This window comes from Bidens hawaiensis, unplaced genomic scaffold, assembly GCF_021521415.1.
Source record: "Bidens hawaiensis isolate Kalapana, Puna unplaced genomic scaffold, B.hawaiensis_p1.1 tig00013117_1, whole genome shotgun sequence".
NCBI classification, from domain to species: Eukaryota; Viridiplantae; Streptophyta; class Magnoliopsida; order Asterales; family Asteraceae; genus Bidens; species Bidens hawaiensis.
The window spans coordinates 227,905-242,369 of NW_027492107.1; the positions used below are offsets into that span (position 1 = coordinate 227,905).

General features: G+C 31.7%; 1 protein-coding gene across 1 annotated transcript; it reads left to right on the forward strand.

Moving 5' to 3' along the window:
* Window positions 1-7,786: 7,786 nt before the first annotated feature.
* Window positions 7,787-13,825, forward strand: LOC143543303 (putative serine/threonine-protein kinase At1g54610). Its single transcript, XM_077035657.1, has 7 exons — window positions 7,787-8,241; window positions 9,288-9,575; window positions 10,657-10,974; window positions 12,022-12,249; window positions 12,585-12,685; window positions 13,352-13,475; window positions 13,562-13,825. The coding sequence occupies exons 1-7, from the start codon at window positions 7,942-7,944 to the stop codon at window positions 13,823-13,825; spliced, it is 1,623 nt and encodes a 540-aa protein (XP_076891772.1). The 5' UTR covers window positions 7,787-7,941.
* Window positions 13,826-14,465: the final 640 nt, after the last annotated feature.

The window sequence follows — 14,465 nt, forward strand, 5'->3', positions numbered from 1 at the left end:
AAATAAATTCAATGACAACACAATGTAAACCACAAATAATGTGTTAAATTGCTTATATAAATATGCAGTTTACAGTATAATACGTTACATATTAAACGACATGGTGTGTGTGTATATACATACATACATGCATACATACATGTATATATATATATAACGTTATATTCCTAAATCTCTAAATAATTATATGTATATAACATTTATAGTTTTATATGTAACTTAATCGTATTTGTCTCTACAAGTATTTCATGTCACTCGTATCTTTGTGTTCATCACAACGGATATAGGATATTAAACTGTACAACGTTTATAGTCCGGATAACATGAAATATTTTTAAAACTAAGCAACCATACACAAGATATCATGAAAGGGCTAACGACAAGTTTAATGACAAATGCATTTTATAAGGTAATTGGGTATACTCTAACCCTAACATAAATTAAGATTACATGACACTTTAAAAACGGATTAAATCACTCATCACTTGTGTTAAATTTGTTAAAAGGGGTCATGGATTATATGCTTTTAACGGGTTAAAAGGCAAAGAAGAATATATTAAATTAACAATTAATAGGAGTGAGATGAAGGTAAAAGGATTAAACCATTTACTTTGGGTGAGATGGAGTGAAAGAGAGAAAAATAAGTGATGTGTTTACTTGGAGTTAAGATGAGTTAGAGTATACCCAATAACATTAATAGTTGGTTTTCTTATTAATTTCTTCCTTAATATGGCCTAATAATTTCTTCCTTATATAATTACTTCCTTAAGATAAGTTAGAGTATACCCAATGGCCTAATAGTTTTTTTTTAACTTCAAAATGTGTCAAGTGGCATGAGATGGTCTAATTAGATGCTGACACCACCACATTTTTATTTATTATATTAAGGATTACTTATAAAGAATACAGATTGTTGAAATGATAAAAACCGAATACTAATTCTTTAAGCTAAAGTTCTTTTATTTTGTTATTTAAATAATAATAACAATGATAATAATAAGTAAACAAAGTACTTCATTTTCTTATACATGGAAGAATAATATGCACTCTCACGTTTCTATGGACGTTTCTATGGAGATACTCTCATTCTTGAAGTCTTGAAATTTAAAAAATTACAATTTACAACAACACACATTTATTATTGACATTTATTACTAATTACTAATAAATTAACTCATAATAATAGGAGAAGCATATTTAAAGAAAGATTCAATTATTATTTAACAATTTTAATTATTCTTATTTTAAATTTTAAATAAAGAATAAAGGTTTTAATGATTGACATAAAATTTGCCAAGTGGCACAACCATGATAAAATTAAATGCCAAGTAACACAAATAGGTTTTTATTTATTATAATAGTATATATATATATATATATATATATATATATATATATATATAAATCCAGACAGTTAATTTACACACTACGCATAATACACTATCATACTTTAAATAGATTCTTTTGTATAATAATAGAACTGGGGGAAAGTTACGTACAAATTAAATTAGCGTGCTAATTGTGAAAATCAAGTAATGTAACTAAGTAATTACATTACTTTATATCGTAGTGTAATTACACTATATTGTAATTACAACATACTATAACTACATTATGTTGTATATATATAATTATGTACACTACTTGATTTTCATAGTTATCACGTTAATTTAATTTGTATATATTAATATATAATTACACTTTCATTATCATACTTTAAATAGATTAGATTGTTTTGTATAATAAAATAGAACCTTTTAATAATCAACAAATAGTAAAAGTGTGAACCAAAATATATAAAAATATGAATGTGGTGTTGTCTTTTCAAAAACGTGTATGGAAAATTAAAATGTTTGTAGGTGACCTGTTATCGATTTGATTAAGATGGTTTTAGTAGTTTTATTGTGACCAAACGTTCATTCGTAGGTGGACTCGTTATTCTTCTACTTTGTTCAAAGTTGACTATTTACTTTGATCCTTGTTCTTGCTTAAATCTTAAATTCTTAATATATTTTATTAAGCACTTATAAGCATGCATAATAATAACATTACACATAATTTTTTTGTTGTCTCTTGGAAAGTTAATTATTTTCTTGTTAAATAGTAATTTTACATCTTAAACAAATCTTTGATTGGTTATGAACATTTAAATGTTGGCCCTGAAGAAATATCCAACCTTAAAGATCACCAAGGCGTTTTAGACAATTAATTGTTGATGATATGAAAACTTAATTGTTAAACATGTGCTCGTGTCAGGGAATTTCAGTGATCACATTTCATCTAAAAATTTTCATCCGTATATCGTGAATGAGTAAACAAAACGAATAATATTAGTTGGTATAATTGACTGAAAATTACATATAAATTTTTCCGTATTAAAGTTATTGTGTTGTATTAATAAAAATAGACGAAAAGTGATTATAAATAGATTATAAGTGAAGTATTACTATGTTATGTTAATATAAATTATAAAAAAGAGAATTCAACTTAATAATTTAAGTGTTATTTTGTACCTTTTAAGTTTTAACCATTAACCTTTTTCATTATAACCACTTAAAGTTGCTGCTATTATATATTATAATAAAAAAACCTTTTATAAGAAGCTACTATTATATTTTCAAACACAAAATATTACCTGAGAATGATTTACCTTTATGTAAAGTAACTCAACTAAAAAAAGGTACCATGCGACAATATATTCTCCCCGTGACAACTACACCAACTCTAAAAAGCTAAATAGTAAATATGACATATTCATTGTAAGTTATAAAACCAATTTATAATAGAGAACCCGTAAAGATCATATAATATACTTAATACAATGTATATAACATTATAACCTATATGTAGTTAAAATGAAATTGTGATGAGATGTTATGTATAATTAGTCTTATTTAAACACCATATTTTCATAGTTTATTTTGATTAAAATTAGCTAATACATATATTAAAATAAAGACACAAAACTGCAAACAAATTTTTTAAAATACAAATATTAAAATAAAGAAGACCGTGTAAAGCAAACGCAAATTTGGAATGTTTATATTGCCCTAATTTTGACAAATTTGAATGTTTGATCATTTTAGTTTTTAATTTTCACCAGTCTTGTTTTTCAGATTAAAATACTTTTTTCCCATCATTAATAAATAACTAGTTCACACGGATTAAAATAGTTTTTTCCATCATGATGTTTTGAATTATATTATGCATATCAAATCATAAAAAAACTACGTAGCAAACTAACAATTATGAGCTACTTTTGCCTTTTCAATTTAAAGGTACATATAAAAATCATATTTTAAAATAACAATATTATAATATTAGGGTGGACGGGGCACTCAACCGGATTCCACGAGCTCACGCGGGTTCAAGAAACACTCCTTAACAACCCCCCCCCCCCCCCAAGCGATTCCCATGTCCCCTTCCGAGCTGCAATTCCAGGCTCGTGAACCCACTACAAGTGGATGCTTGAGGTATATATTTAACCATCGACAACTGATAATATTACTGATATATTTTTTTTCCAAATTAAATACCTTTTTATTTAAAAAAAATATAAATGTCCATTTAAACTTTCTAAAAAATACACCATATTCATTCTATCTTTTTCTCTCAATTTTAACCATGAATATAAATACCCTACAAACAAAAACAACATTAACCATCATGTACCAAACCATAGACACGAGCTATGGACGCTTGAGGAGGAAGGTGCATTGTCAATTGTGTGAATGAAGACCATCAATATCAAAACGAATGCTAGCTTTTGGTCAAGCGTTATTGAAAGTTTTCAAACCCACATGGGTTGAGGACTTTACCATAACTTTGATTAGTACTTATCTACGAAATTAAGGGTGATCCGCCATAAATGTGTAAGGTTTAACGCGCTCTACCAACGCTCTATAAGCGATCGACCTAATCAGCGAACCAAAGAAAAAGTTATAAATTCCACGCTCAACAACTATCAGTTACAACACATGCTACAATTCACAATTGTAATTGTTGGTTAATTATAAGACAATTGTTTAATCGTCACGTTTTGATTGGATAATAATATGGGTTCAATTGGGTTAACCTGGTTAGGCCGAGTGATATACACAAGTGGACACCATCAATTAACCTACATCTACATGGCACCTCAAATTGGGAGTGGCTTCATTTGAACACCGTCCGATCTCAATTTCACCAGTGACATGAGGCCATTGACCATAGTCACATTGCTCATCGCTCATTTGTGTAAAACCAATCATTTTTTTTTTCATTTTTCAATTTTTTATACTATTAAATAATAGAATGGTAAAGAATAACCCATACTAAGAATTGAAAAGTGAGATTGAATGATGGAGGAAAACAGACGTTAAGCCTTAACCTTGATGGTGAGTAAAGATGGGCAAATAATCCGGTTAACGGAACGGACCCGAAAATCGAACCGAAACCGCACATGGTTTGAAACCGATTATGTAGAAACCGGTTTGGAACCGATTGAAACGATAGGTTCGGAACCTGTTTGTAATTTTCTTCACCAAAACCGGTTAACCGAACCGAAGCCGGCCAAAACCGCTCAAAACTCGAACCGAAACCGATCAAAACACTAACCAAAACCGTTTATAAACCGGTTTTAACTTTTGTTAACCAATTCGAACCGGTTTCAACCCAAACCGGTTTCGAGTTTTAAACCGATTTGTGCACCTCTAAGCCATGTGTAGTGGGCTATAAACACGGGCGAAATTGGGCGATTAGGGGCGAGAACACCGCCCCCGAGGGCGACAAATGGGGCGAATTCTGGGTGGGCGACTTCTTTTTCTCGCCGGTATGTTTGTTGGAAATATTATTATTATATTATTATACGTGTGTAGTATGTATATATATATATATATATATATATATATATATATATATATATATATATATATATATATATATGGTTGGTATCATTTAAGAACTCTAAAAAAGTTAAGAACTCTTAGGAACCCTTAACAACCAAACAATTTTTAAATTTTTTTTATATATTAGCATTATTTAAGAGTAGTTTTATCATATTTTATATAAAAATTTTATTGATTACATATATTAATCACAAGTCTACTATTATAATATATGAAAATGTTGGTTGTCCCACATTCCCCTTAGTTGGTCCAATATTATGCCAAGTGGCACTCTCATGGAATTTCTATTTAAATTTATTATATTAAAAATTAAAATTTTAATTTTTAAGATTTTACACAAATTCTGGATCTTCATCTTTCATCCCGTCCATAACTTATTTAGGTTTATTAATTTGCATCGGTGATTTATATTAAAAATAAAATCATCCCCAACCCACCCTTTTCAGTTTTCACAATTACTGTAAACAATCTTTGCTCCATATTCTTATTTCTATCCATGATTCCCCTTTTCACAACGGGTTTTACATCATGACTCGCAATATCGGAACCCTATTCCATTCATTGTAATCGATGAACACATTATTGGCAAAAAGGCATTGGAAAAAAGATCTTTGTTACTTGCTATGTTGCAAACGTAAGTTAGTGCAATCTCAGATAACTTAGGACGATAGATGAAAAGACAGGAGCATATTAAGAAACAGGTCTCCAATTACTCGAATATATTAAGGCATTGCAAAAGATCTTTGGAGATGCATATATGCCTAACGGCCCGAATAACTCGTAAGTTCAACACTAAGATTGTACGCATATTACAGTTTTACTTTTATATTTTGACTTTCAAATTAACTATGTACCCTTCTTCCAAGACATGAACTTTTGAATATTTAACAGTAAAGTTTTTTTCTTTGAGATATGTATGGCACATTATTTAACTACCACAATTGTACTAAAAGCTCATTTGTTGCAGAAGTTACCTACATTAGATAGTTCATGTGATAAAGACGCAACAAATCCAAATTAAGGCAAGAAATAAACCATTGTGTTTCATCGTCATTCTATTTTGTTGTACACATTCAGATTTTGCTCAGATGTGTCGTGTATGAGTTGTTTTATCACTGTTTTGTTGCATCATATTATATATATTTTTAAATCCAATTGATCTTTTGTTAAATATTATTTAATATGATATTCAAAACTGATTAGTCTTTCCAGTTGTTTAACCATTGTCAATGCAGACCAATTTTCGGTAACAATAGGCATTTTCATGGTTAAGGATGATAGAAAAATATATTCGTTATGATAACATGGTATTGATCTTTACTTTCTTCATATTTATGGATCTTTGAATTTTATTTAAAATTATGTACTTCTATTATTATTATTATTATTATTATTATTATTATTATTATGCTTTCCATTTTAATATATCTCTGAAATGATATCTATGTTAACTGTTTGACAGAAATATGGAATATGGTGTCATGTGGATGCTGCATATGCAGGAAGTGATTGTATTTGCCCTGAATATCGTCATCATTTGAATGGCATAGAAGAAGCCGATTCATTTAACATGAACTGCCATAAATGGTTTTTAACCAACTTTGATTGTTCAGCACTATGGATAAAGGTTTGTTTGGACATTATTTTTAATTTCATCTATCATTCTTATATTATAAAACATATCATCATCATCTTATATAATGATCCGACCTTTTTCTCATCTAAACAGGACCGAAGTGCCCTCATTCAATCTCTGTCAACAAATCCCGAGTATTTAAAGAATAATGTAAGCATATCCACCCTATACGTTAGCATAAAGTTTTCTAAAAACTTATTTTATGTTGTTGCACATCAGGCTTCTCAACGTACTACAGTTATAGATTACAAAGATTGACAAATTCCTCTTGGACGCAGATTTAGGTAAGAACTATTCATTATTCAGTTTTCATGTTAATGGTAAAATGGTAAAAGAGTATGTTTCATGTTAAGGGTAAACTCTGTAATTTTCATTTGTGTATTGTTTCGTAGATCTCTGAAATTATGGATAGTATTTGAAATCACCAATTTTAGTTGACTACTAATAGAGTAACTAAATATATATCAATCACTTTCTAGGGTTGGTTTATTTCTTAGACAACCAGTTTTCGCCCATGGCCAGTTATATGTTGCGCTGTCTAGAGTTACAACAAGAGAAGGGCTCAAAGTACTCATTTTTTATGAAGATGGTCAAGTTTCAAATAAGACTACAAACGTTGTATATAAAGAGATTTTTAGAGATTTATGAGAGCTATGTCATGTAATTCTATTTGTCTTCATTGTAATGTAATAGATGTTTTGAGTGAATCTTTAGTTTCATTGACTTTTTTATAATATAATTTATCCAATACACGGGTACCTAACCTAGCTTACATTATGTAAAATTTATGTACTAACAAATTTACATAGGGGCCAAACAAAACATAGATGTGTATAAAAACTAATTTTCAAAATTGTAATTGTAGATATAGATATAAACAATGATAAAACTAATCTCAAAGAACATTAACATACAAATTTTTTTATAAAAAACGTTAGTTTTCAATGGTTTCTTCAAGTTCTTAAATAATTTTACAGTTCTGTAATGATACTCATCATATATATATATATTTTAGGCTACAACACTATTACATCCAAAAAATAAAACCCAACATTTACTAACTGTGCGCCACATAACGTAAATCCTTCCATTTTATAGCGCTCCAAAGCATATAGCTTAATAGTGAGTGTCCTCCGGGGGAAAAGTAAAGTTAGTTGAAGAAAAATAAAAAATTGAATGTTTGACTTATTTGAAGCTACATCCTAAAAGCTATAAAAACATTCAAAAAAAAAAAAATACTAACTTTCTTTTAACTCTCTTTCTCCAATCCCAACTGTCCATCTCATAATATTATTCTCCACTTCACCGTCGCCGGAATATTCTCCGGCAACTCCAATTTCTCAAAACCCAAATGCATAATTCAAACCACAGACACCCTTTACTTAATTATGTCAAATTAACTTAAAACCAAACCAAACCATGGGCTGTGTGCTCGGAACACGAGCAGGTTCAGATCACCGGTCAAAGTCAACGGAAGAATTAACTACTGTTAATAATAATAATACTCAACCTACACAAAACGTGGAACAGGTTGTTGAGAAGAGGATTAGAGAGATTGCTGGCGATGTTCGTGTGCATAGCCAAGGGAAACAGAAGGTGGGGTATGGTTTGAATGTTAATTCGGCCCCGGTGTGGCCGTCGTGGCTTTCGGATGTTGCCGGTGATGTTATTAAGGATTGGACCCCGCGAAGGGCGAATTCGTTTGAGAAGATAGATAAGGTTGAGTTCTGTGTAGTGTTCGGATCAAATACAAATACAAATACGAATACAAATGATTTAACGTGCTAAAAGTACGAATAGTACGAATAACTAGGGTAATTATTATTATTATTATTATTATTATTATTATTATTATTATTATTCTTACTCTGCGGTTTTTTAAGTTGAGTAGTTATTACTCTACTTATGGGGTGCTTGGGTGAGCTTATAAAAACTGTTTACCTGCTTATTTGTTTTTTGAAAAGCAAAAGAAATTATAAAAATGTTCGAAGCTTTTAACAAACAACTTTTGCTTTTTAAAAAATAAATAAGCAGATAAGCAGTTTTTAAAAGCTCACCCAAACACCCCCTTAATTATTTACTCTAGTGTATGTTGACAATAGAGTAATTATTGTTACTAGCGAGCTCTACTTGCGATTGATTGATCAAAAGGTCGAAATGAGCTAAGCTTGCTCGAGCCTCAAATGAAGCTTGTTTAGTTATCGAGCATGAGCTTCAGTCTTGTATGGGAAGCTGGTTTAGGCTGGTTGAGCCTTAACGAGCTTTGTGTATTTTTAAGTTTTTCGTATTTTAGACTTCTATGTATTGATTTTACAATGCATTACTTGCTCGAGCCGAGATTTGGCTCAATGAAGGCACTACATGAGCTCGAGCTGAGCTTTGGCTCGATTAAGGTACTACACGAGCTCGAGTTGAGCTTAGGCTCGTTTAAGGTTCTTCTCAAAATATATAAAAAATTAATTAAAAAAGTATATAAACTAATTAATAAATAATAAGTGAGCCGAGTCCAATCTTGAAAAAACCACTTACAAGCCGAGCTCGAGCTCTCGTAAGTCAAAACGAGTTGAGTTCAGGCTCGGCTCGTTTACACCCCTTAATTACTCTTACAGTTTTTGAACTAGAATAATTATTATTACAGTAACTACTTTACTTATTTGTATGTTTAGTAGGTTAAACTTAAACCTCTGAATATCACCAACCATCCATATACAACATATGAACACTTGATTTATTGATTTAAATTTTTTATTGATTAATTATCACAGATAGGTCAAGGGACATATAGCAATGTGTACAAAGCTAGAGATTTAATTACAGGGAAAATAGTTGCATTAAAGAAAGTCAGAGTTGATACTTTAGAGCCTGAGAATGTTAAGTTCATGGCAAGAGAGATATTAATATTAAAAAAGCTTAATAACCATCCAAATATTATTAAGCTTGAAGGGTTGGTTACATCCAGAATGTCTTCCAGTCTTTACCTTGTGTTTGAATACATGGAGCATGATCTTTCTGGTTTAGCTGCAATACAAGGTGTTAAATTTACTGAGCCTCAGGTACAGTTTAAGATCCAAATTGGCATATTTAATTTGGTTTTTTGTCAGTATGTATGCCATTAATGAGTTGCAGCTTGCAGGCATTGTTTGTTAGCTTTTAATGTGTAGTGTGTACCATGATGGTATCCAATGATGTTAAGGGAAAATTTGAAAATGACTAAAATGTCCATTTTTATTAGTCAAAGTGTTCACAATGTCTAGTTGTGATCAACCCACTTTTTTCTAAAAATGTCCAGTTCTAGGGGTTCAAACGAGCCGAGCTCGACTAGGATCGAGCTTGGCTTGTTTAACTTACATGGAGCTCAAGCCCGGTTCGTTTCGAGCTCAGCTCGTGAGTAGATTCTCAAGCTCGGCTCGTTTACTATTTATTAATTATTTTTTTTATATATGTATAATTATTTTTATATGTTGTTTTGAATTATATTTTTGTATATAAAAATTATATATATTATTTAGTTAATTTTATTAATTAATAATTATTAAATATATATTTTAAAAAATTATGCAAATGGCGGGCTCGTCTAGGTTCGCGAGCCGGATCAAGCTCAATAAGTGAAGCTTGGGCTCGGGCTCTTTTATTAAACGATCCTACTTTTTAGGCTCGACAGGTTTGTCGGTTTGTCCCGTTCTGTCGTACGATGGGTTTTTTTATATTGCCCAAAAAGCAACAAAAAATCCCAAAATATGCCCATAATTAATCCAAAATTAAGATTTTAAATTACGAGATTTTTGGTGTTTTTAAATGAAATACAACGGTTTTTTAAAGAATCTACGGACGCCAAAAACCAACAAAAAATCTTGTCTGACGCCAAAATAATATCGTCACCAAAAATTTAGTGGGCAGTGCCAATATTTGAGAAAATCTCTTTGACTCGACAGTAACCTGATACGTGGCAGAAATTGGTTGGGTAAAATTCCTGTCGAGTCAATGATTTAAAGTTGTCCATTCGACGGGATTTTGCGTGAACATTTTTGGTAAAGGTAGTTCAAATGGTCATTTTCTTGAGTTTGACCGGTAAAATGGACATTTTGGTCATTTTCCCTATTCTTTACGACAACTATTGAAGCGAATCTTTTGCAGATCAAGTGCTTCATCAAACAGTTACTTTCTGGGCTTGAACATTGTCATAAGAATGGCGTGTTACACCGAGATATCAAGGGATCAAATTTGCTGATTGACGATGATGGTACTCTTAAAATAGCTGACTTTGGGTTAGCATCTTTTTATGATCCACAAAACAAGCAACCGATGACTAGCCGTGTTGTTACTCTTTGGTACCGGCCTCCTGAGCTTCTTCTCGGGGCTACTAATTATGGTGTTGGCGTTGACATGTGGAGTGCAGGCTGCATTTTGGCTGAGCTTCTTTTTGGCAAACCAATAATGCCAGGTCGCACCGAGGTAGAAAAGCTAAAAACCAGTTTTAGATGTTAGTATGTTAGTATCAGAGGTGGCAAATGGGTTGGGTCGGGCGAGTCATGGGTTAAAACGAGTTTGGGTCAGGATGAGTTTGGGTCAGAACGGGTCAAAAAAATAGGGTTGTTTTGGTTTGGGTCGGAATAAGTTAGGGTCGAACCAGTTTTTTTTTTTTTTTTTTTTTTTTTTTTTTTTTTTTTAATGAGAATAACGGCGGAAACATTTTAGTTTTTTTTTATAGATTTTTTGGTTTTTATTTATTTATTAAGTTATGATATTTTTATTATTTTTTTTGAATTTTTTTTGGGGTTTTCTATTAAGGTAAAAAACTCTTAAAAAATAATTCAAGAATAATAATAAAAAAATCATAACTCAAAATATAAATCATAAACAAAAAAAAGTAAAAACACTAAAATGTTTCCTACGTTGTCCTCGTACCGGAAAAAAAAACCCACCAAGAATCGAACTGAAACCGAAAAATCGACAAAAATGAAACAAAAAGCCAAAACCGAGCCACATCAATCGAAATCGAAAAAATCAATCAAAACGAAAGTAAAAGAATTGAAACCGAACAAAAATGAAACTGAAAAAACAGACAAAAACGAGTCCGGATTCGACCAAAAAGAAACCAAAACCCAACGCGTCTCGTGTGAAAACTCGTGTTGGCTTGAAACCTGAACCGAATCCGTTCCAACCTGAAACCCGTTTCGTGTCGAAACCTGTCTTGTACAAAAACTCGTTCCGATCCGAAACCTGCCACATTTCCTTAAGACACTAACCCACATCGACCCATTTCTTTGAACTTGTCGACCTATTTTGACCTGAAAATAAATAAGATGGAATTTCGAAGGACTCATTTTGACCCATTTAGTTAAAACCTTTTACCCAAACCAACCCATTTAATTTTTAAAACAACTCAAATTGACCCATTTGAAAGGGTCTGGGTCAAGATTGCCACCCCTGTTAGTTTAACAATATGATATCAGTAATGTACTAATATGTATGTATATTTGGTTATGTTTGTGACTTCAGGTTGAACAGTTACACAAGATATTTAAATTATGCGGTTCGCCATCAGAGGAATATTGGAAGAGGCATCGGTTGCCAAAAGCCACTTTATTTAAGCCACGTCAGCCGTACAAGCGCTGTACAGCGGAAACTTTTAAGGATTTTCCACCTTCTTCTCTTCCTTTACTAGAAAGTCTCCTTGCACTTGATCCTGATGAACGCATTTCTGCTGTTGCGTCGCTTAACAGCGATGTGAGTTTCTATTGTTTTCGATACAATTTCAGAAACGGGTCAAACGGGCCAAAAGTTGCCTAACATTGTCTAAATGCTTACATTGTCCTAAGTTGTTTTCTTTAAGAAAAACTATCTTATAATTTAAAAAAGAGACAGTTTTCAAGTGTTTTTAATACATTAATAGTTTCGAAAATCGTAAAAAATGGCGCCTCAGTGGGTTGACCCATTATCCAACCCGACTAGTTAGCCACCTCGAGAACGAATTCACTCTAATATCATTGTTGCAAAAGGCCAAAGCTGCTAAGTTGGCTTATTTTATCTCTTACTGAATATTGGATTCCCTGTCTATGCAGTTCTTCACCAATGAACCTTATGCTTGTGAGCCATCAGAATTACCAAAATACCCTCCCAGCAAAGAACTAGATGTCAAATTAAGGGATGAAGAAGCCAGAAGGTTTTTTACTTTCTTCGTTTTTTTAAATCTTGTTACTATATAGGGTCAGGATCAAATACAAATGACTTTTATCGTGAGAAGTTTACAAATAACTTGAGTAATTATGTTAACACTAGATTAATTATTATTACACTATACAATAATATTTTTTATAACATAATTACTCTAGTTCAAAACTGTAATTACTCTAGCTATTTGTATGTTAATTTTATATAGAAACAGGATCAAATATATTTTATTCTTAACATGAAAACTGTAAAAGCCAATATGTTGTTATTATTAGTTTTTTTTTATAGGTGTTTGCTGTTATTTTGTTCGTATTTGCTAATTTTCGATTATGTGACATTATAAGTATTTGCTGATTTATATTTTGTTGTTATTATTAGATTTTTTTTTTCTTTTGCTGTTATAATTATTTGCTGGTCTATCATTCTTTTGTAATTTTTAGGTTTTTTTCTTTGTTATTATAAATTATTGTTTATGTAGATTGGTATTATATTTGGTATTGTTTCTTACGTTCTTATTTTTTTATAAATTGGTATTATTTCCTACGTTCTCATATTAAGATTAAAATGTACATGAACCTTCCACTTATATGTACCGGATCCCACGCCCTCATATATATATGCTGATGCAAGTTCCATTATTATTTCTAATTCTTCACAGGCGAAGAAATTTAACCGGGAAATCTCAAGTTGTTGAAGGAAATAAGAAAACAAGAACCCGTGATCGTGTGGGCCAGGCAATTCCAGCCCCCGAGGCGAATGCAGAGATCCAATCCAACTTAGATGTATGTTAAAAATTTTACTTAACATCTAATCATTTTTTTAAACATGTGATTAATAATTTATTTGGTTTCTTGATTTTCATCTTCAGAGATGGAGAGTTGTAAACCAATCAAATGCCAAAAGCAAGAGCGAGAAATTCCCGCCTCCTCATCGAGATGCAGCTGTCGGGCATCCACTTGACCCGTCACATAATGGCGGGCCTGTTTCTTTCGGTGCAGGTGACGACGACCAGTCATTTAGCTCAGCTGTTTTTGACCCGAGACCTTCAAAATCAGCGAGTGAAACTGGGACCGTTGGTGGCCCGTCTAGGAGAAATCATAAAAGGGAACGGGCACATACCGGTTATTCGTAATCGAAGGTAGATAAAAAGGTAAAAAATAAATGGAGGTTAAGTTAAATATTTTTGTGTTAGATATTTTTAATACATGTTTCTTGATTGCTATTTTTGATTGATTAGTTGAGTTTTATTTGAAGCCCAAGAGTGTATAAATCATGAACATGTTGTATAGAGTTTGGTTGGATTTTTTGTGGTTAATTTTTTTTTTTTTTTTTAACGGTGAATTTCAGTATCTAAGAGACTTGAAGTCAAGAACTTCCAGACCCCGGTTTGCCTTTGCTGGTGGCCTAGCGCCACCAACCCCATTGGTTAATTTTAAACAATTGTCACAATTATTGATTAGACTCTGTATTGGCAATCATGCAGACACAAATTACAATATATATATATAAAGAAGAACTTTGGTGCCGCAAGTGGCTTATTGGACCACTTGGTTGACGATTTTTTTAGTTCAGTTACCATAATAAACGTAATGAAAACCGGCCGAGTTCGCGTAGACTCACAACCTTATTCAAAGTCCATGACCGACAACGCTCGGGTTCTACCAATTCGCAAGTTTACCGACCGACGCCCCCCCCCCCCAAAAAAAAAAAAAATAAATAAAATAAAATAAAAACTGGTCGTTAGCCCACTTCAATTTATATTTTTTTAAGTT